The sequence below is a fragment of the Corvus hawaiiensis genome, chromosome 24 (assembly GCF_020740725.1).
Source record: "Corvus hawaiiensis isolate bCorHaw1 chromosome 24, bCorHaw1.pri.cur, whole genome shotgun sequence".
Taxonomy (NCBI): domain Eukaryota; kingdom Metazoa; phylum Chordata; class Aves; order Passeriformes; family Corvidae; genus Corvus; species Corvus hawaiiensis.
In genome coordinates, this window is record NC_063236.1 from 5,697,675 (window position 1) to 5,720,012 (window position 22,338).

At 50.0% G+C, this 22,338-nt stretch overlaps 2 protein-coding genes across 5 annotated transcripts in view; both read right to left on the reverse strand.

Moving 5' to 3' along the window:
- IPO9 (importin 9) overlaps positions 1-9,828 on the reverse strand; it is a 39,025-nt gene extending 29,197 nt beyond the window's left edge. For all 4 annotated transcript variants that reach the window (XR_007208139.1, XM_048328017.1, XM_048328018.1 and 1 more), the window contains exon 1: positions 9,661-9,828. Coding sequence is in view for 3 of the 4 variants with exons in the window: in XM_048328017.1 (XP_048183974.1) it covers positions 9,661-9,811 (151 nt within the window). In the remaining variant the exon portion in view is untranslated. The remainder of the gene's footprint in view (positions 1-9,660) is intronic.
- Positions 9,829-17,628: 7,800 nt separating this feature from the next.
- Positions 17,629-22,338, reverse strand: part of KDM5B (lysine demethylase 5B) — a 55,783-nt gene continuing 51,073 nt past the window's right edge. The window contains exons 24-27 of the mRNA XM_048327899.1: positions 21,519-21,630; positions 20,038-20,192; positions 19,065-19,391; positions 17,629-18,496 (exon numbers count right to left, since the gene is read on the reverse strand). Of these exons, the coding sequence (XP_048183856.1) occupies positions 18,359-18,496; positions 19,065-19,391; positions 20,038-20,192; positions 21,519-21,630 (732 nt within the window). The 3' untranslated portion in view covers positions 17,629-18,358. The remainder of the gene's footprint in view (positions 18,497-19,064; positions 19,392-20,037; positions 20,193-21,518; positions 21,631-22,338) is intronic.

Below are 22,338 nucleotides of genomic sequence, written 5' to 3' on the forward strand. Positions count from 1 at the left end.
TCCACAGGGATGCAGAGGCATCACTTCAGCTGTCCCAGCCCACACCCCCCAACTGCCCAGGACACACCAAACGCCCTCCTGAGCAAACCCTGCCCAGCACAGCGACACCAGCACTGCCTTGGACAATCCTTTGGGCTGCGGGACCTTCTCCAGTAAAGAATCTGTCCAGAAAAAGCAAGAGCTTCTTGTGGCTTCTTGCCAAGCAAGCTCCATGAAAAAGGCAAAATTCAAGCACTTGTAATAATTCTGTTGATGCTGAGCACAGGACATAAAATCCAAGAAGAGCAGCTGTTCTGGTATGGTAAATCCATACAACTCAATAAATTTGCTTAAAATTGCAATTTTAAGTTCCAGGCAGCTGATAACTGTCCTAAATACTTCATTAAATTTCATTCGTCTGCTTAAGAAACACACTTGTGATGTTTTAGTTTTTAGAAGCTGTGGAGTAGAAGTTATGCCCTGGGGTCCCAGCAGCACACCCTGCCTCCTGCAGACAGGCTAAACGTGCTGACAGCATCCCTGACAAAAAAACGATTGAAAATTCTTCCCAAAAGGAGCTCTGCAACTTCCCTCAGCAGCACATCTGAGTGCTTCACAAATGGTTATTGAGTGTCTCCTAATACCCACCTCACTGCTAAGAGGCTTTTCTGGGTTGGGAGATAATTGCCTCTCACTTTCCCAAGCACATACTGAACATACACAGTTCCTTTACCCTTTCCTCATAGATCATGCGTTTAAGAAAGAGGAAAATAACCCTCTTATCCCAGCTGTGAAAGCAGGGAGCCTCATTCCAAGATGTATTTAACATAATACTTCTCTTAACTGAAGTAGTAATTATTCTATGTGCTATCTGCAATTTCCACGCTCAAGTGTGGCATTGCATTTCAGCCCCATCTTTAAAGGGTAAGTTGGAAGGGCATAAAGAGTATAAATGGAAAGGTAAAAAGGGTATAAATAGATATAAAGGAAGCCAGAGTAACTGCAGCAGCTTCACACAGCTACAACTTGACACACTATTTCACAATCCTTAATTTGTTTACATATATGCATTTGATGTATTCCCTCTGCATACAGTGCTCTGCCTGTGATTTACAATATTTAGTTTCTCCATTTTCCAACACCTTAGTTCTGCTTGCCAGGCAGACTGCAGTGCCATCGTTGGGACACCAGACGTGTATTCACTGCTGCAGCGACCAAGAGTTCTGTCATAAAAACCCCTTGGGTCTGACAACCCCCACTACACACAGGTTTTCAGCCTGATGTGCTGCTTAAAAATATTACAAAACTGTATCTTCTTAACTGATAAATTACCATTGTGGAAAATTCCTATCAGGAATCCTGCTGAATTCAGATCATTGACACCCAACACTTGTTTAAGCAACAAGCCAGCTCTCCTGTCAAACCAAAATCAGATGGTTTTATCAAGAACAGATCATATAAAACAGCACTAGTTGTGTAGCAACTATTTATCCTATTGTGTTATAGACACTGACAAGCTGTTTAATGAGCTGCTCCAAGAATCTTTCCAGGGACTGATATTAAACTGATCTTTGTACAGCTCACTGGCTCCTCTTTTCTCAAAGAATTGGTTTATTATTGGGTTTTTTCCAAGTTGGCTGGAAACTTTTATCTTTATCATGAGTAAATGCAGTTCAAATGGACCTTGATAGGTATTTCCTTCACTTATGTTTTGTAAATTTGAGATATCAAAAACACCAAGTCTTCGCCCCATGACAAAGTCTGTAAAGACCAAAGATTAGAAGCTTTTAATGAAGGGCCTGGCATAGAGAGCACTTAGCAAACATATTTTCTCTCAGCTTTGCTTCTCTTCATTAACCTCAACATTAATAAAATCAAACTCTCCTCCTTCACAACAAGCTCTATCTACCATGTAACCAGTTTATGTAATCTCTTCACCCCCAACTTTTTTGAGAAACTAAACCAGATGAAACCAAAAATCAGTAGGAAGCAAGCAAGAAGGAATAAAGGAGCAGAACTTTCTACTGAATCTTTGCACCTACCTGCCTAGTTGAAGTGGGTCAGCACCGACCAAGTCCAGCTCAGCACACCCACGCAGAGCTGGTTCAGGAGCTGCTACAGGTCCCTTTCGTTGTCTCTGCTGAGGGCACAGACAGGGCAAGGTGGAGGAGGGGGCTGCAGCAGCTGCTGCAGCCAGTCCTGATGAATTCAGGCGGCCCCATGGCCACCGACACTCCAAACTAAAGCAACCCTTGGTCTGCAGAGGCTGGATCTCACCACCACCACCACAGAAACTGAGTTCCCTTTACCCAACACTTGCCCACCCTTGTGCATCGCAGTCCTCAGCCACACAGGCGCAGATGTTTTCCACAGGACTGGCTTTCAATAACATAATCATGAAGCAACTTGGGTTCAAAGGGAGGTCACCCACTCCAATCTCCTGCTCAAAGCAGGCTCAGCCACAAGATTGGACCAGCACAGAACAGGATGGGGATCTGCAGACAGACTAGGAGGAAACACCAAGCAAGAACCTAATGCTTAGCCAGAGTTCTGACACTCTACACATGTGCTGTTTTGAGGAACTTCTTCATCCTCCATCATGATGCTCAAGAACTGCTCCAAAAGCACTCCTTTTGTTAGCATATCTCTAAAACTGCATTCATATTTTCCTCATTTCTCAGCAAAAGACAGAAAGACTGAGGTCAGTCTTCTCCAGCAGCTGTACTGGTTTTAAGTATCTCCTTTGAAATCCCTTCTTCACAACTTCTTGCTACGCTCAACATATCCAGTGTTTGCTGCTGTGAATAATAACCTTTCTTCCTGACAGGCAGTATCATATGTTGCAACATGGCCATTTCTTCAATTTCCCTGTTACAAATCAGTTCAATGTTAAAGTTTACTCTGTTAAAAATTCAGCTCAATCCACCCACAGGACTTCCACTCATTTCTGCCCATCACTCATCCTACTACAATTCAAGTTACAGCCAGGAGAGCACCACACAACCACAGGTTGTGGTCACGTCTGTATATTCTCCAGAATCCCTCCTTCCACACAATGCTTGGGTTTATGGCATAAAATCACGTATCCACAGAGTACCAGCAACACTGAAATCCCTCTCAGAGCCATATTAAAGCAGCTCTGTTGGGAAGGAGCTGACCACAAGCAAAAACATGCTGAACCAGGGAAGCACAAGTGATGCAACACATTTTGTGCCATTTGGTACCTGTAGGTGTTCTGGTACAAATGGACAGCAAACTGTATCATGAAAACATCATCAGAGAATCAACGAGTTTTAAAGCATCAAACTAAATGTGCTGAACCACCTGCTCTGGAAGAGGAGATAGTGAAAGAACATTTACAAGACCCATAAAGCCAATCTTCCACATTCAAGTCAAAGCACTGGTTGTCTCCTAGACAGGACTAGTCTCAAACAAGATGGACAAGGAACTTTAAAGAGGGTCAGCACTCCCAGACTGACACAGGAGTCAATCTGCCAGGGTCAGCACCATCTTCACAGCCACCCGCACATCTCGGTTTCTGGCAACAAACAACCTTGCAAAGGACTGAGCTGAAGGTGCCTTTTCACACACAGGGTGTCACAACACAACCATGCTGAACATGGCCTTACGAATGCCTTTCTACCTGCAAAAAGGACACACAGAAAGACATAAGGCAACAGACAGGCAAAAGAAAGGCAATTCCTCAGCCTGGAGCCATTCACCTCTCACCACCACGTTTCCAGAGCACAAGAGCTGTCAGCTCAGAGACTAAATATAACATCAAACTTGGTACCTAACCAGGCAAGCGGGGGGCAAGTGTTTTCCAATTGTCTGAGGAGCTGCCATTAAACCTTCTTATCCACATAATTTAGAGGATTGTGTGGCAGACACTGCTCCTCTCTGTACGGTGGAAGCCATTCAACAGGGTTGGACTCGATGACCCTTGTGGGTCCATTCCAACTCAGAACAGTCTGTGATTCTCAGAAGTATGAGCCCTCCTGCTGGACAGGAACCCCCTTCAGAGTGCCACTGCCATGCTCTGGCATTCCTGGAGAAGACATGGCCTCCACACTTGTTCTCTAATACAGTAAAACCTAGAGGAAGAGATCATTTTTGCACATTGGGTAATTATCCTCAGGTCATATGACACTGGCAGTAGTGCACACACGTACACCATCAGGGTGGTGCTTGGTGCTACATGGATGGATCAAAGGGAACAGAAGCCCCACTTCACCAGCAACACGTTGATACCACAGTCGAGCCAAGTTAGACACACTCACAGCAGCACCACTCCACAGCCTGCAGCTCTCATTTCTCTGCCTGCCCCCTGCAGTCTCAGGCATTGCTTTTATTTATGTTCCACTAAAATCTAGAGACAAACAAAGGTCACCAGGTGAACTCTCCTCTTTCCAGAGACCAACAGCAATGCACCTCCCATCCCCAAGCTGCCAAGTGGTGCCTGTTTCCTCAGCAGACAGAAGATGCAGAAGCAGGTGAGAGACTGAGTTGCTGAGGGCATGTCTGGCAGTTGCCAAAGGGTGACACGGCGGGAAGAAACTGCCACCATGTCCTTAATCCAGAGGAGACATCCCATATTCCTCCAGAGCACATGTATGGAGTCAGACAGGAGACTCCCCCTGAACAGTTGCCTGTTCCAGAGGCTCTGACTGTGCACTGCTACTCATCTCCTTGTACAAGCACTGGCCAGATCCACTGTCAACCTGCTTCAGGGAGCTCAACTGCATCCTCTTAACACCTGAACCATTCTGACCTGGCTAAAACCTGCCTGGAAGACAGGGCAGCACACACCACACAGGAGAGCCAACAACTGCATTGGTTTAACCACATTATACAACTCAACCTGTGAGCAGCTTAGGAAAAGAGGTGGGGGCAGAGCAATGCTGCCCCAACACCCCCAAGGAAATGCTGGCATTAGGAACCTCCTGGAGCAGCTCCACAGTGTTATATCCAGCCACTGTGTTCAGTGGTTCTTGATGAGTTTTTTCCTCCAGGAATGTTAAATCGTTTTTAAACCATTTCTACTTCTAACATCCAGCAGTGATGAATTCCACAGCTTGCACACTGGGGCAACAGCCTAATTCTGCTTATTTCAGATTCATTTTCCCCGACAGCCCAGAATATTCCGTGACTCTGTGATCTCAACTTTATGAGAAGTCACAAATAATCCCTCCTCGCTCACCTTCTCTGTAGCTTATCATTTCAGGGCCTCCATCTCTGCTAACCCTTTCCCAAGCAGAAAAGTCAATGGATTAGGTCCTTTGAGAACAGAAGCTTTTCCACACCTCTGCGAGTGTCTGTGCTGCCTTTTTGCTGCCCTGCTTGATCCCTCCCAGAGCAGCAAGCCAGTGATGCATGCAGCACTGGCTGTGGAAGCATGAGGAATTTATGTCCCGCTTTGTTCTCTGTTCCCTCCTTAACGGTCCATTTGGCTTACTGGAGCATGACAGAGCAGTGATTGGGTATGTTCAGGGAACTCTCCACACGGACAATGGGATTTCTTCCCCCAAGGACAATAGTTAGGACCGCCCACAAATTTTTAGGGCATTATATGGGCTCTCTCACCCTCCCCCAACACTGTTCTGCTGACCAACACTGGCCAACACCTTCTGTGTCTGCACTCAACACACCTTGTGAAATCATCCTGTAATTTGTGCCATTGATTCTCACTCTGGCCAGACTGAGCAGCACTATCAGCAACTTTGTCGCACCACTATTCACTATGTTCCCCATCATTTACAGATGTGCTGAGCAGCTCAGCCTCACCTGGGACTCCTGACCCTGCCAGTCAAGAGCTGTGCTCAGCAGCTCCGTTCCTGCAAAAGTTTTCAGCAAGTGAACTTTCTAAGAGCTTTTTGGGAGTCCCAGGACTCCTTCAAACAATTATTGTGCCACAACAATCTCATGTGCCTATTTCTTCTCATTCTAACTGCTGAATTTTAACCATAACAAGCAGTGCAAAACCCATACCCACTCCCCTGTACCAGCCCCTGCTGCTCCTCACCTTGGAGCCCTCACTAAAGGCTGTCCAAGGTTTACCAGCTTAACACTTAGCTGGTCCCTAAGAGGTAAGTTTTACAGCCCACCTTGTAGCATAGTAATTGAATGTTTGAGTCCCTCTAAACTCTGGGAGATCCATTCTTTAGCACTTGCTTTTTATGGCAAACTGCTAAGTGGAACTGCTTCTACTCAGGCTTCAACCTGACGTGGATTCCTCAACATGTCTCCTGTAGAGGCTCCTCAGTGTCACAAGTCAACAGCAGCACAAGGAATTTGGCTCTTCTGCAGTCCTTCTGTACTGAATGTACCTTCCCAAGTCAGTCGCTGGCTTTGAACACCTCTGAAACCTTTTCTGCTTCTGCAACATTTGAAAGCATTTTAAGTTTTTGTCTTTAACTAGTTCTTCCTCAATCTCTTTTTTCCCTACTTTCATTTGTTTTGCATCAGAAGTGCCAACATTGGTGCTCTTTCCCACTGCCCTCACTTCTACACCAGCATCTTCTTCATGCTGCTTAATGATACATTTTTTGGTCTTTTAAAGTACCTGTGACACACATGATCTACATTTCTCTACCTCGATAATAGGGTGCTGGCACACACCCGATTCCTGTAGCTCCTCCACTTGGTTTTTGCAAGCTTCTCCATACCAAAGACAGCACAGAAAGGAGAATATAGCTTATTCTTCCCACGCTGCTTGACTAGTACAGGAGAGGAGGAATCAGAAATAATCAAAATAATTCCCTGAAAGAGACCTCGGGAGGTTTCCAGTCAAACCCCCATGATCAAAGCAGAACCTGCAGCATTACATCAGGGTGCTCAGATTTTCTAGGCAGGTCTTGGAGATACTCAGGGATGGAAACAACACAGCTTTTACAGACAATCTGCTTTAAAGCTCCTTATATCCAGTTGGAACCTCTTGTTTTGAGTTTGTGCCCATTTATCCCTCATCCTCTCCCACCTCTCAGTGTCCTGACAACCTCCTCATAGTTACCAGAAGCTGCTGTCAGACCTACCCCCAAAACCCTCTTGTTTCCCCAGTGGAAAACCCTTCAACCCCAGCATCACCTCATGTGGTGAGCGCTGCAATTCCCCCCCAGCCGATGACCCTTTGCTGAACTCACTCCCCTTTGCTGCTGTGTCTCATATGGGGGGGTGGGGAGGGAGCAAAACTGCCCAGGTATTCCAGGTGTGGTCTAACAAGCACTGACTAGAGAGGGCTGATCACTGCCTCTGATCCTGCTCAGACAGCTCGGGATGCAGGTGCCCTCCAGGGCACACTGCTGGCCCTGTCCAGCTCACCAGTCACGGGCATTTCCTGGCCCTTTATCCCAAAGCTGCTCCCTGGCCAGGCAGTGCCTGACCCACATCCCAGCAGTGGGAGCAGAACGTGCCATCTGTCCCTGCTGAATTCCTCTGGCCCTGCTCCTGCAGGGCTCTCTGGACAGCAGCCCTGCCCTCAGGACCTCCCCTCCAGTTTGGTGTCACCTGCAAACTGCTTGTGCAGGTGTTCTGCAGCCTCCTCCAGGTCACAGGGACAGATCCTGCACCAGACTTTAGAATTCTGGCCCTACAACCACAGAGAAATATCGGGGACTTCAGCATATTTGTAAAACCATGACAAAACAGAAGGGTAGATGACTCCATTCCTCTTACCCACAGTTCTGCAATCCTGGGCTCTCAAAGGGACCTCAGGGACATGCATTGCCTAGAGCCCTCAGAAAACATTATTCGCTGGCAATCTGTCACCCAAACAGATTGTGGAAAGGTTCAGACTCTTTGGGGAGAAGTTGCCACTGAAGTAGTAGCTGTGAAGGCCAAGGCTATATGAGGTCAATGAACCTCCCAGCACTTCCAGACTTGTGCTGCTACAATGTCATCAAACAACTCAATAAAACTCCCAGAGCTGTGGGGGCAACACACAGAATTCCTGGTAATGTCAGGAAGAGCTACATTGAGCGTGGTACAAGCGTGTTAAGGGAATGCACAACAACAAACATTTTACCAAACAATCTGCCTGCCTTCACTCCCAGAGCAGCACAATCACAACACCACTCTTGACCCTGTCTCACCCTTACAGCTTCCTTCTTCATACCACAAACTGCCTCTGGTAACACTTCTGAGCTGAAGTTCAGGAGCAGAAAGGGTTCACAAAACACTTCACAAAACACCTTCAGAATAGTGCAATCAGTCTAAAGGTAAGGCAAAATTTCCAGGAGGATCCACAAACAATCAGTCCATCAGGCTGCCAGGCCCCAGGCAAAACTTCAGGCCCAGGGTTGTAGCGCTGCACTCTCCAGCTCCCATCACAGCAGACCGTCTGCAAATCTTCCTGTGGTTTCTATAAACTCCAGTCATTTAGGCTGAAGCAAAATAAAATCTTAGCATTAATAGGTTTGTAAATGTATCTTCCACACAGAAAAAGCAGCCAGTGCATTAACAAACCTAGTACCACCATAAAAAGGCCAAAGGAGTAATGGAATTATTAGAGACACTGCTTGAACTTGGGGTGTTCGCTCATTTAAAACCTCTCTTTCCAAAGCCATCAGCCAGTTGCCATCCAGCTCCACACTGGATGAGGGCACGGCTACATCCTGACCGCACACAACCTCAAACACACAGTGTGCAGAGGACAACCTGCAGGACATGGGCACACGCCAGGACACGCATCCAGAGGTGAAGGGGATCCCTGTGGGAGCAGGGCAGGGTCTGCAGATGGAAAGGCTCTCCATGACCCTCATGTGAGCAACCCTGAGGACTCCAGCTGAGGTGGAACAAGGAACCCAGAGTAACAGCCCTGCTGCTTCACCACCCCAGCCCCTCCACGTCCTACGCCTGGTGAGCTCAGAGCGCTTCTTGGCGCCCAGCTCTCACACACCACCCCAGACCCACCCACGGCCAGAGCCCTCCTGCCCCACTGACCAGAGCATTGCACCGAACACACCCCGCCGTGACCCCGCTGCAGGCGGGAGCCGGCCCGTCCCTCCGGGCACCGAGCCCTGCCGTGGGGCAGGGGCTGTTCCAGAGAAAGACGAGGAGCTGCTGGAGCGGGGCCAGAGAGGCCACAAAGATGACGAGAGGTCTGGAGCATCTCTCTGATGAGCAGAGACGGTGGGAGCTGGGCTCGTTTAGTCTAGAGACGACTGAGAAGAAAGTCTCACTAATCCATACAAGTACCTCCAAGGCGGGTGTCAAGAGGTTGGTGCCAGACTCTGTTCAGTAGTGCCCAGCGACAGGACAAGCAGCAATGGCCATAAACTAAACCACAAAAAGTTCCACCTCAACATGAGGAAGAACTTCTTTACACTGAGGGAGGCAGAGCACTGAACAGCTCCCCAGGGAGGTCGCTCTCTGGAGACATTCCAAAGCCACCGGGACGTGTCCCTGTGTCACCTGCTCCAGGTGACCCTGCCTGGGCAGGGGCTTGGCCTGAATGATCTCCAAAGGCCCCTTTCAGCCCCAACTATTCTGTGATTCCGTGAGGGACATCGGGCACACACCGACAGCCGGCAGGAAACCAGCCACAGCCGCCTGCTCCCGCCGGCCCGAGCCATGAGGCTGGAAGTTTCGGCCGAGGCCAAGGCGCAGCCATGAGGCGCCGGTACCGGGAATCGCTGCGGCGGCGGCCTGGGGACCCCCCATCCCCTCAGCGCGGCCCTCACTCACCCTCCGTCACCTCCAGCACCTTCACCTGCTCCTCAGCAGCGGCTCGCACCGCCTGCACCGGGCACAGGATCCCCGTCAGCGTCTCCACCAGCGCCTCCTTCAGCCCCTGCGCCACCGGCCCCACTCCGGGCCCGCCGCCGCCTCCCGCCATCGCCGCCCCCTCCGCGGGCTGCGCGCGCCAAACGCACCGCGCGCCGGGAGGAGGGGCCGGGCCGGGCACCCGCGCACAGCGCCCCCTGGCGGCGCGGCGGACCGAGGCCGTCCCGGATCAGGGAATGGCGAGCGCGGACGGAGCGGCCCGGGCCAGGCAGGGCTGGCCAGGAGCGACACACCGCGAGGAAGGGAGCGTGGGCTGGACGAGCGACCGTGCGGAGACAGGGCAGCACTCTTCTGGGACAAACCTCCTTGGTGTAGTTCCTGGGGATGAGCACAACCCAGTGCGGCACCGGCGCAGGAGTGAGGCCGAGAAGGGGCAGGGGCTGTACGGGGTCAGCGCCCTCAGAGCCTCCGACCTGTTTCCAGAAGGGTCTGAACGAAGTGCATGCTTTCATTTGCATGGAAAGCGAGAAACCTGAGTCACGGTGGGGAAAGCTGTCCAAAAAGTGGTACCCGCCAAGCAGGACCCTGGACATCCCATCGGCAGGATCACCATGCTGGAACCACGACTGCTGATTGATTGATTGATTGATTGACTGATCTCTCTCTCTCTTTAACTCATCTCTTCCTTTCTCTCTTCTCTTTCCCCCCACCCCCTTATCCAGACCCCACTGCCATGGGCTTATAGAGTAGATCAGGGATTAACACGGCAATTTCCATGACAAGTGTGTGATTTATGAATAAAACTTTGATTTTTGTGGACCCTCTGACTTTTGTCCCTTTCCACCACAAGCATTTAGAGATCTTGGGTGCTCCCTCCCCCTTAAGGGAGGGATGTCACAGGGGGAGCAGTTACGGAAGGCTGAGGCAGTGCCCAGGGACCTGTGGAGCCTGCAGAGAGTCCAGTGGAGCCCAGAGCAGGGACCGGTCATGGGGAGGAATAGCCCTGAGTCCTTCACAACCCCTTTTCCCACACGTAGGTGTGGTGAACACACAGTGTGAGCCTTGAGGAGCGCACCTGTGTTTTCTGCAGCTGTTTATTTAGGAAGTATAAGCAATTTTACAAAGCATTACAAGTGTTAAAAAGCAGTATTGACACATACAAAGTGGGCTTCTCACCTGGGGAACTGTGATGCAGTTGTGGTTTGGGATGGGGATAGCAGTTCCCACACACTGTGGGAAAAACACTGTGAGGTTTCTGGATCCAGTAATGATTTGGTCATTAAGTCCCCAGGAGTATGACAGCGATTTGTCTACAGACACAGTCCAGTACCAGGGGTGAGCCTGGCAGCCACGTTCACAGAATCACGGAATCACTCTGATTGGAAAAGCCCCCCAGGATCATCGAGTCCAGCCAGGGCCTGGTCCCCACCTTGTCACCAGCCCAGAGCACTGAGTGCCATGTCCAGTCATCCCTTGGACACCTCCAGGGATGGGGACTCCAACACAAGCCCCTTCCAGTGTTTGATCACCCTCTCTGTTCAAGAACCCCTGAGCTGCTGCATTATGCACTTTTACATTTAGACCACCTCCATCCTGGGGGAACACCTCTTTCCACTGAGAGCCCATCCATATTCCAGTCATGGTGATGGACAGCATTCCTTGCCCACAACACCTTCTGCGTGAAAGCTCTCGAGGGTTATCAAGTGAGCACCTGGTAACTGATGTGCTGCCACCAGGAGTATTTGGGGGTTAGTCTTGTTCTTGTACTGTCTAACAATAAATGTCCAAGGCCAGGTTGGATGGGGCTCCACCCTGTGTCCCTGCCCACAGCCCAGGGTGGAGCAAGATGGGCTTTAAGGTCCCTTCCAACCCAGTCCAGTCTGGGATTCTGCAATTCCATGCATGCAACTTTTGCATCCTGACTTGAAGATTTTCGGTAAAGGCAGAAGGAGCAACTTGAGATTCTACACAAACCCAAGCCTAGGTTCAGCTTTGTTCACTGTTTGCAGGCACAGCGAGGGTCCTGCTGCCCCCATCCTGCAGCCCCGCGGCCGCCCCGCTCCAGCCCTTCCCCTCTGCCAGCACAGGGGCTGGATCAACAACAGAACCCACGGAGGCAGAATCCACCTTCCCAGCACCAACCCCCAGCCCCGCTGGAGTCCCCTCCTCACCTTCCCTGCCTAGTCTCCAGGTGTGGGCAGCTCCTCCAAGGGCAGTTTCACATCAGCAAAGAGAGCAGAGGAGACACAAAGTGCCTCTGGAAGCTCCTCTGTGCTCACCTGAGACACTGCCTGGCAGCTGTGGTGGAAGCAATCAATCCCCATCTCAGTTACACAAACTTCCCACACACCAAGTTAGATTTCCTTCTGCAGAAGGAGGGGTGATGGGCCCCATCTTTCCCCCTGAACAAAAGGGACCAGGGGCTCAGGCCATGCCCAGCACTGCCCATACCCCAGACAAGCCATGTTCTCCCTGGCAGAGCAGACAGACTGGGCAGCAGAGGCCATTCCCAACCAAAGGCATGGGCACAACCACGACAGGTTGGGATTTTTGTAGTGAGAGAAGGGCACATTTCAGCTATGCTGCTTGACCCAGACTGGGCCCTGCCCTGAGCAGCACAGCCAGGGAGCTCATCCCATTCCTCTGTCATTGCTGGCCACAGAGAAGTCTCTGAAAGGGGAATATTTTATTTTTCTCTCTTGTTCTTCCCAATCCAAAATGCTGCTTCTGCTGGAGGAATAAATACAGATTTATATAAGTGTAACTTCTGCAAGCCAAGGCGCATAAGTCATCTCTGCACTGGCCCAGGATTTTGGCTTAGTGGAAAACATAAGAGAGCTCCTGCTGCACCAAAAGCAGTGAGGCAGGAGGTCCAGGTCTCTTCTCCCAGGAAACAAGGGACAGGACAAGAGGAAACAGCCTCAAGTTGCTCCAGGGGAGGGTCAGGTTGGATGAGGGAAAATTTCTTCCCAAAAGGGAGGTCAGGCCCTGGCACAGCCACCCAGGGCAGTGGTGGAGTCACCATCCGTGGAAGTGTTCAAAAGATGCATGGATGTGGCACGTGGGGACCTGGTTTAGTGGTGAACGTGGCAGTGCTGGGGGAATGGTTGGACTCGATGGTCTTGGAGAGATTTCCAACCCTAATGATTCTGTGATTCTCCGATTCCATCACACCGGGCTATCGCTGGCTCTCAGTGCTGGCTGCCAGCGTCAGAGCTGACACATCTCTGCAAGGATCTTCTAGGAAGGGACAAAAATGTTCTCAATGGGAACTCTTTCCTCTGCCTTACAAACACTGCAAAAAAAGAGGATGCAGTTTAGGGAGAGGAGGGGTATCCCAGAGCAATGCCAGTCTAGCCCATCATCCTTTTAGCTGAAGTGATGCATAACCACTCTGAGAGCGCCGACTCATTCTTCCGTATTTGTAGAAACTCCATTTATTTGAATCTTCCAGGCTTTTCCGGGTTTGAATTCCCACCCGTCTGGGCATTGCACAGGCTCTTCACAGGTTTCTGCAGGGATCCCTCCTGCAAAGTCAGCACTCAGAGCTTGCTGGTCAAACACTGTACTTCTGCCTCCAAGCCCAACCCCAGTTCTGTCATCCCTTCTTCTGACTTTCTTTAGGGAGGACAGTTCCCTCACCACAAAAGACATTCTTGGCATGCAAGGGTATTTTATGATGAACTCCCTGTTTCCCCCGTGCTGTTTCAGCTCACAGGCAAAGTACACGAGCTCTGAGCTCCCTCTGCAGACCCACACTGAGGAAGACCCCACAGGAAGATGGCATAGGACTGCTGGAACCAGCAAAAATTCCCCAAGAAATATCAGGGCAGCACATGGAGGAGGCAAAGGATCAGCCTGAGTTACATGGTGTTAGTCCAGCCTGTCCCCTGCTTGGTTAAAATTTAACTCCAGACAGCAACAAAAACATGAAAACCCAAAATCCCAACAGACACCAAAGCAGCCCAAACACCTGACCCACACTCTCCAATATTGGTTTTATCTTCAATAAAGCCTGGATAATGGAGAGACTTTTCAAGTGAATTCGATGTGCTGTAGACAGGGGGCTGCTGGTTTTACTTACAGACATTTAGAACCCCAGCTCTCACAGATTTCAAGGGACATGCACACACACACACACACACACACAGATATATATATATAAATCTGGCCCAGTATTATGATTAAACAAACAGCCAAATTCCTTTAAAACATTACTGTAAGCAGTTTTTCAGAACCTGAAAAACTGAGGTGCACAAGGAGCTGCACCTCTGAATTTAGGGTACGTCGCTATTTCTTTTCAACCACCTTGCAGCAAACCTTCCTCTCAGCAAGCGGAATTCCAGACCTGGCAGTCTATCACATGATCACACGGGCTTTTCTTTTTGTCATAAAATATTTGTTCCTTCTACCCAAGACCTTTTTGCAGGAACTCCCTGATCCCAGGCTTGTCTGTCTCTAAGAGCAGTTGAGTGCTGAACCTGCAGTTCTATTCTCCTCCTGTGGCTGCTTTATCTCCTCTTCCAGACAGACTTTTATCTCCATTGATGCTGCTCTCAGTGAGGAGCTGTTCCTTCACAGACTGAGGTGTTCACATCCTCAAGGAGAGCTCTCAGTATGAGACTTGTTCCCTTCTGAATGAAGGATAATGCCATTTTTCAGGGCTGTACTTCAGCCACTCTCTCAGAACAGCACACTCATTTCTAGACTCACAGAGGAGCTGTCTCAGCTCCTTATGCTGCTGTGTGGAGATGGTCCCTTCCTGAATCCTGTGTGACATGTAGTTGTGCCCTACAGACAGATCTCGTACAGCCAAACATTCATCATTGCAGTTCTTTGGTGTTTTGTGTGCCCTGGCAGGGTCCTGGCAGCCGAACCCCTGCTGGCAGCCCCAATTCCCTGAGCTGCACTGACCCTGGAGCAGCCCAAACACCCGACAAACACTCTCCAACATTGATTTTATCTTTCATAAAGCCTGGATGATGGAGAGTCTTCGAGTGAATTCCATGTTCTGTATTCAAAGGATAAGTTCACAGATCACAGAATCCCAGACTGGTTTGGGTTGGAAGGGACCTTAAAGTCTGTCCTGTTCCACCCCCTGCCATGGGCAGGGACACCTTCCACTATCCCAGGGTGCTCCAAGCCGTGTCCAACCTGGCCTTGGACACTGCCAGGGATGGGGCAGCCACAGCTGCTCTGGGCACCCTGTGCCAGGGCCTCACCACCCTCACAGCCAAGAACCTCTCCTCAATATCCCATCTATCCCTGCCCTCTGGCAGTGGGAAGCCATTCCCCCTTGTCCTGTCACTCCAGGCCCTTGTCCCCAGTCCCTCTCCAGCTCTCTTGGGGCCCCTTTAGGCCCTGGAAGGGGCTCTGAGGTCTCCCTGGATCCTTCTCTTCTCCAGGTGAACACCCCCAGCTCTCCCAGCCTGGCTCCAGAGCAGAGGGGCTCCAGCCCTTGGAGCATCTTTGTAGCACCTGAACAGGTGGAACCAAAGCTCTGCCTCTTCTTTGGGTGAGTTACTGGTGCTGTGTGACCACACTGGGCTGTTCTGATGCTCCCAGTGTACAACACACACAGGGCACATCCCATGGACTAAAGGTGGCACAGCAGGTACAATCTCAGGGCCTTGGCAGACGGTATAGGCAGGCTTTAGATCAGAGTTCTCAGCCTCAAATCCACAGGTAGGGTAACTTAATTTCCTTTTTGTCCTGTTTTACGATTAAACTAATGTAGAGGCCCTAAACTATTCTTATTAAATAAAAAATTAGGATCTGATCAATCCAGGGAGGTTTGATGTACTTGGTTGCTACATTATAAAAATAAATAAAATAAAGAAAAGCAGCAGAATGAGGTGAGATAGACCTTTTTCCTGTTCTGGCTTAGCCTGTGGGAATCTGGGGTGCACAAAAGGAGGGGTGAAAGGGGCACCTCACCCTCCCAGACTCTGAGCATGTTCTGCCCTCGTCACCCTCCAAGGATGAGGAATGTGCAAAGGGCACCACAGCAGAGCCCACCCCAAAGAGAACAAACCTCTCTCTTGTTTCGTTTAAGAGAAGTCAAACCCTGATTTCATGAAGTTTGAGTATCAACATGGGGATGAAACCCAAGGGCAGGGTCTGTGGCATGGCAGGCACTGTCACCTCTTCCAGCCTCCAGCAGGAAATCCTCCAGCAGTCCTGGGCTGCAGGCACAGGTCAACCATGGACTGGGATTTCCATTTCTTGAAAAATTTCAAGCAACAATGTGGTCATTTCCAAAAACTTGCACTCCAATTCTACTGCATTCAATAATCCTGATAATAAATGCTGTTGTTGGGACCCCAAAGGTCTCCTCTGACCTCCCCGAGTCCCCAAAGTGCCAATGTTCCATTGGTCCTGTACAGAATCACCATGCTGAACTTAACTGCATCCCATTTCCTCTGGCACTTTTTGATAAACAGCCATTTCTTCAATGGAAAAAAATAAAGGGGACTCAGAGAAACTTCTGTAATGATTCAGCTGCATCAGACACTGTGCCAGCTCCATTTCCAGCTCCAGCTCCAGTTTGTCTGTCTGTCCCCTCTGAAAGGAAGTTATTACAGAGCAGTGTTTTTCCCCAGCTCAGACTGTTATCTCAGCATTGCACAAAGATTCTTCCAAGCAAAAAGAGAAAAAAAAAACCCAGTTCTCAAAGCATCCTTTTGGTACTAAAATAAAAAGGACCAGTTATACCATAGAAGCAGAAACACGACTCATGTACACAGGCTCAAGGCTCTCCCCCACCCCAGCACTTTCAGACAGATCATTTGGGCCAGGCTGAAGATTCTCTTAACAGTTAAAAATGAATGTTTACAAAACAAAACCAAACCAAACCCCTGTGGGATTGAATTCCTGCACAGTTCTGATCCCACCTACAGACCCTCCACATCACCATCAGCCACAGATACTCCAAGGCTCTGCCCTACCCCAGTGACTCTGTGCAGCTCTGCCCATGGGAAAGGGGGTAAAACCAGCAGGGAAAAAACTTACCAGCAATTTCCTCCTGGAATGATGAGTGGAGGGAACACCAAGCCCACCACAGTTCTGGTGAGGACAAGCTGTCATATGGAGAGTGCTCTCCCTGACACAAAGATCTCCAGCCCTCCCGTCCCCCAGGGCTCCAGAAGTTCCACCTCTGGCAGGCCTTGGAGGCACATCCCTGCCACCAGGCCATTTCCAGCTGTGCTCTGCAGCAGTGATTGCTCCCCAAGGGATTTCGGGTGCAACCCCCTGTGAGAAGTGCCTTGTGGGCCTGAACACCCAAGCTCTGCTGCTCACAGGTCCAGTCTCCTCCCCCAGCACGGTGGTGCCACACCTGCAGTGCCCCAGCTACAGGCCCTGAACAGCCTTTGGGAGAACTGGACCCAGTCCAGAAATCTCCTTATTCCTCAGGCTTCTGGGCTAACTGCAGGCAGGAGCAGCTGAAGGGAGTCCAGCCACAGGCAGAGCAGAGCTTGCTGTGGCCACCAGCCTGGGCTGTGCAGAGCCAGCTCCCGGTGGGCCACAGGGAAGGTCACGGTGGCCACCAGCCCGGGCAGTGGGGGAGAGTCTCTCCTTTGTTGCAGCTGGGCAGGGCTGGCAGGAGAAGCTGCTCCACACCTTTGCCTCTCGTGTGAATCCCCATTGCTGCCCCTGCCAAGCCCCAAATTGTACCTTCAATTCTTCATGCGCTCAACCTGCAAATAATTTCAGCTTTGGAAAAGCTTTGCAAAAACCTTGGAAAAGCTTTTTTTTTTTTTTTTTCTTTTTGGTGTAACATTTTGACCTCCCTCCTCCTTCCAAACCTGAACAGACGAGAAACACCACAGCTTCTGCATTGCTTCTTTGGAAGGTGAATTTTTCTTGGCTAAGAGAACCCATCAATGAAGCGTGGATTCAGAGGGAAATAAAACAGCATTTCAAACTCTCTAAAAACACCAACATTTAATTTTATAACATAACCAGGGGTTTATTCCACAATATAAACTGCAACATTTGATACAAGCTACCCAAAAAAGGAGAAAGCCAAAATACAGCTGTGGCAATTACTTTACAGATTTTTTTTTTTTTCCTGTCTTCTACATCACAGGGCCCTCAGTGACACTAGGATCTAACATTTGCTGTCTGTACATCAACCAATGCTAGAAGCAACACGCTGTTCAATTGTCATTCCAGTCACTGAAACCAGACATAGAAGTTATTGCTCAGATAAATAAACCTAGTCTACGAAAAAAAAAGTGGAAAAAAACTAAAGTCTCCAAAGAGTTAACAGAGTAAACAGGGATTTCCTCAAAAGAGGATTATTGGAGAATTCAAGGTGCAGGGGTTTTTTTTGTTTGTTTTTGCACCCAAACCAAGCTGAATTAAATACGCCGGTAAATCCCAGAGGTAACTGAATGCTGTACAATAAAGGTGCATGTGTCAAATGCCTTCCCAATCGGTGGAAACCCCTGCAAACAGTCAGCATCTCAAACCTCAACAACCACAAACAGATCAAGGGAAAATACAAAAGTGTCAAAAATTGTTTTGAGTTCTGGAAAATGATCCCATAAGGATAGAAGTAGCACCATTTGCAATCTGGTTCTTAAACCAGCCCCTGTGGCTTAACTGGAAAACTGGGAACCTTCTTTACTCGAGTCCTGAAGGGTTTATGGGGGTTTTACTTCCGGTACTGGGCGTCCTTGCCGGCGCAGCTGGCGCAGATGTAATCCTCCTTCTCCGCCATCTCGGGGGAGATGCCCACACACACCTGGTGGAACCACTGGTTGCAGCTGCCATCGCACTGGACCCAGTCGACCTGGTGAAGAGCAGACACAGGGGTCAGAGCCAGGCCAGGCAAAGTCCCCCTCACTTGTGGGTCATCCAGGGGCTCCTGGTCTATTTACATGAGAAACGTCCTGTTCCACAGCTGGCTGGTGCTGGACATTCACTGTGCTCCCTGCTCTCTGGGGCTGTGGGCAGGGCACATCCTCCCTTATCTCCCCATTGCTTTCCCATCTATCACAGACTCAGCTGCCTCTCTTCTCTATTTCCAGCATGGATGGGCCTGAGCAGAGCCCCAGGCACTGCCCCCACCACCCACAGAGCCCATCTACACCTGTATCCCAAGAGCAGCGATGGACACAGTGTTTGCATGGCCCCACCTGCCCCTTCCCATTGTGTGCAGATGTTCTGATGCCACACGGCTGCTCCAGGGCAGGTGGGGTCAGTCCTGCCCATCCCAGCTGCACAGACATGGGCCCTGGGTTAGCCAGGGCCTCCCACTCCCCTCAAGAACAACTTTTCTGCAGTCAAACAGTCCCAGGGCAGCTCCCTGTCCCAGATCCCAGCACTCGGAACGCCACGCTGGGTCTGCCCCTCCTGACCTCATCCCCCTCGGGCTGGAGGCAGTTCACAGCTGGGCAGATGGCATCCTCATCCTCAGAGTCCTCCTGCTCCGAGAACGACGTGTCTGAGGGCAGCAGGTGGCTGTCGCTGGAACGCTGCAGCTCCAGGAGCCGCTCCCGCTCTCTCTCCAGTTTGTTACTGCACAGATCCTTTGAGTGACTCAGTTTCAGTTTCTTCTTTTTGGGTGTTCTCATCTTTTTTACTCTTGCTCTCTTCTCACCACAGAAGCTCTCTCTCTCAAAACGCCGCTTCAGTTTTCTCTCCATGTAACTAATCCCATCCTTTTTTCCTCGGCAACACTCATTCTATGGGAAAGACATTTTGGCAAGGTTGGAAGTATGCAGCTAACACCCATTATCCTGTTATTCCATACCCTGATTTTAGGCATAGGTTTAAGTACAACTGCAGTCTTTGACAGTGCTGCTTTTTCAGTAGCCTGAGATGTGTAAGAGGAGCCAAAGGCAGGGCCAGGCCCCAGGGACAGAACTTGGAGAGAAAACCATCCTCATGTCCTGCCTCTGAGCCCACAGCTTCCACAGCAGCTCCCTAGGAAAGCCTCAACACAGGTCAAGAGTCAAGTGTTCAAGGCCAGGATGGGACTTGGAACAACCTGGGCTAGTGAAAGGTATCCCTGCCCATGGCAAGGGGTGGAACAAAATGAGCTTCCAACCCAAACCAGTCTGGATTCTGCAATTCTATGAAATCAGGACAGATGATTTAAAGTACAGAGACTGACCATAAACACATACCTAAATTTCAAAAATGTATTAGGCCACATACTGTATTCAATAATCTGTAACTAATTTCTTACCAACTTCTTGACTCCTTTGAACACGGAAAATGTATTTTAATGGAAGTGCAGGCACACACACAAACCCCTGTAAAGCCCATGGGCTGAGGCAGAGCCCTTCCCCAGGGTGCCCCAGCTCAGTGCTGCTGTTGGACACTTGCCTTCTCATTTGTGGCTGTGCTGGGTGACTTCTGCTCTGGCTGCAGGGCAGGGCTCTGCTTCGTGAACAGGGTCTGGTACAGCTCCTGGATCTCGGGCAGAGAAACCTGCAGCAGCTGGGCTTCCATCATCAGCTCGTCCAGCTCGGTGCTAATGACTAGTGTGAAAGACAAGGAGACACAGCAGGAATTTTTCAGTGCCAGCACCGACAAGAACTGCACAGATAATGAAAAATCGCTGGTAGCACAGTAGAAAATGGTGAAAGACTTTAAATCTGCAACTGTATGAGTTAGTTCTTATCTGCTCCCTCTTGACTGCTCGTTTTTAACAGCAGGGTTAAAAGGAAAGATGAAGGCTTGCACTGTGGCTCAGCACCCTGCCATGCTCCCATTCCCTGCTGGTTCAAGGATAAGGCATTGCCATCATTCCTGGCAACTTCTCCTGCTTCGGGAGCCACAGGAGTGTGACAATCCCCTCACTACCTAATGAGTGGGGGGTAAGATGAACAAACTGAGTGAGATCTGTACAGGAAGCCATGAGAGGAGAGGATGTGAGGCGGAGAGGATGAGCCTGGTGACAAGGTCCTGCTCTATTGTCACTACCCCCTGCTGCTACTGGCTCCAAAGCTCATGTGGGGCTCTGAAACAGTCTCAGCTGGGGAGGCCAAAATCTTTGTATAAAGAACAGCTTATTAATTCAGAATAACTCAAATATGAAAAATAAACCTGGTGACACAAAGAACTGCCTTGTTTGATGTGAACTGTAACATTCCATTGAAATGGCTTTTCTAACACCAGTACAGACCGAGCTGCACAGACATGAAGGTAAGTCTAGACTTGTGTCCCTGGAGCATTATGTATCAGGAGGGAAGAAATAGTAAATAACTTCTGTCACAGTCATAAAATGATGCGATTCACAGCTTGTCTGTTAGTCCAACCCACTGAGTCTGAGGTGAGGATGGTCCAGAGTCTGTGCTGAGTGACCCCAGCAGAGCAGAGCCCCACAGGGCTGGGGCAGCCCCAGTCTTTGACAGCTGGACAGTTGTGCTGCAGCAAAGCTCACATGGACTTGTGTCCTGTGGATTAAGTACCCCATGGCCTCCAGCACCACATCCCTGCTGTTCCCATCCACCTCCTACACTTCCCATGGCCTCTCCCCTTTCCTTCCCCCTTCTGCAGCTCAGCTGGGGCACAGCCTGGGGCAGCTGTTCCTGTGGAAAGGGGCCAGCTCTCCTGATTCCTCTTGTCCCATTGTGCCACATCTTTTCACTACATATGGGAAATTTCTACCCTTGAGCAATGCACCCCTCTGCCAAAGCTGGACACTGAGCTCCAAAACTGCTGAGGAGATGGAGAAACCAACAGTCACAAGCCTGCTCAGCCATCTCCTGGTGACCAGGACACCCTCCCTCCTCCCCCAAACACAGGGAAAAAAAAGGAGGGAGCAGGGAGAAACCCCACAAAGCAAAGTGAAGATTACATACCATGAAGTGGGATGCAGTGCTGTCCTGTAGAGAATGGAGAATGCAAATAGACAGTTCTGTTATCCCAGTCATGAGGCATGGAGAATGACATTGCTCCAATTGTCTGTGACACCTAGAAAACAAAATGCAGACAGTTTCACTCAATGTGGAGTTTGAAGTGTGGAATAACCGTGATAGGATCAATACTTGTTTCTCTTACAGCTACTGGAATCTTGTATCTCACTGCTCTGGTCCAAAGACTACAGCCCTGCCCTGCCTGGGCACAGACACGCTGACAGCAAAGCCTGCACCTCCTGACACTGCCAGAGGCATCTCACCAGGAGCCTTCCACAACACCCTCTGCCTCACTAACCCAAGTGCCTGGGCCCCTTCCAGAATATGGCTCTCCTCAATTCCCACTGCTGCTCTCAAGGGAATTTTTCAAACTCACCCACATTCCTCACTTTGGCCAGTGTCAAGCAGCCCAACTCCAGTGGTTATTGGAAGAGCTTCTTGTGGGGAAATGAGTGTTGAATTAGCCCAGATGACAGGGAAAACAGAACTGGGACAGGACAGGACAGCCATGGTGAGACACTGGCTTCACCAGAAAACCACCTCAAATGCATGGAGACAGAAGTTTCAGCTCACACCTGTGCTGAGGTACGCTGGGGCCTGGCTCAGAAGGGTCCCCGGCTCAGGCACACTGAGGGACCCAGGCAGAGGCACACGGTCAGATCCTCTTCCACCGAGCTTCCCAGGGACCCCTGATTTGGGAAATGCAGTCACAGGGACCTGGACTAGCTCAGCCAGATACACCCTGATTTGGAAGGTTTACTGACTT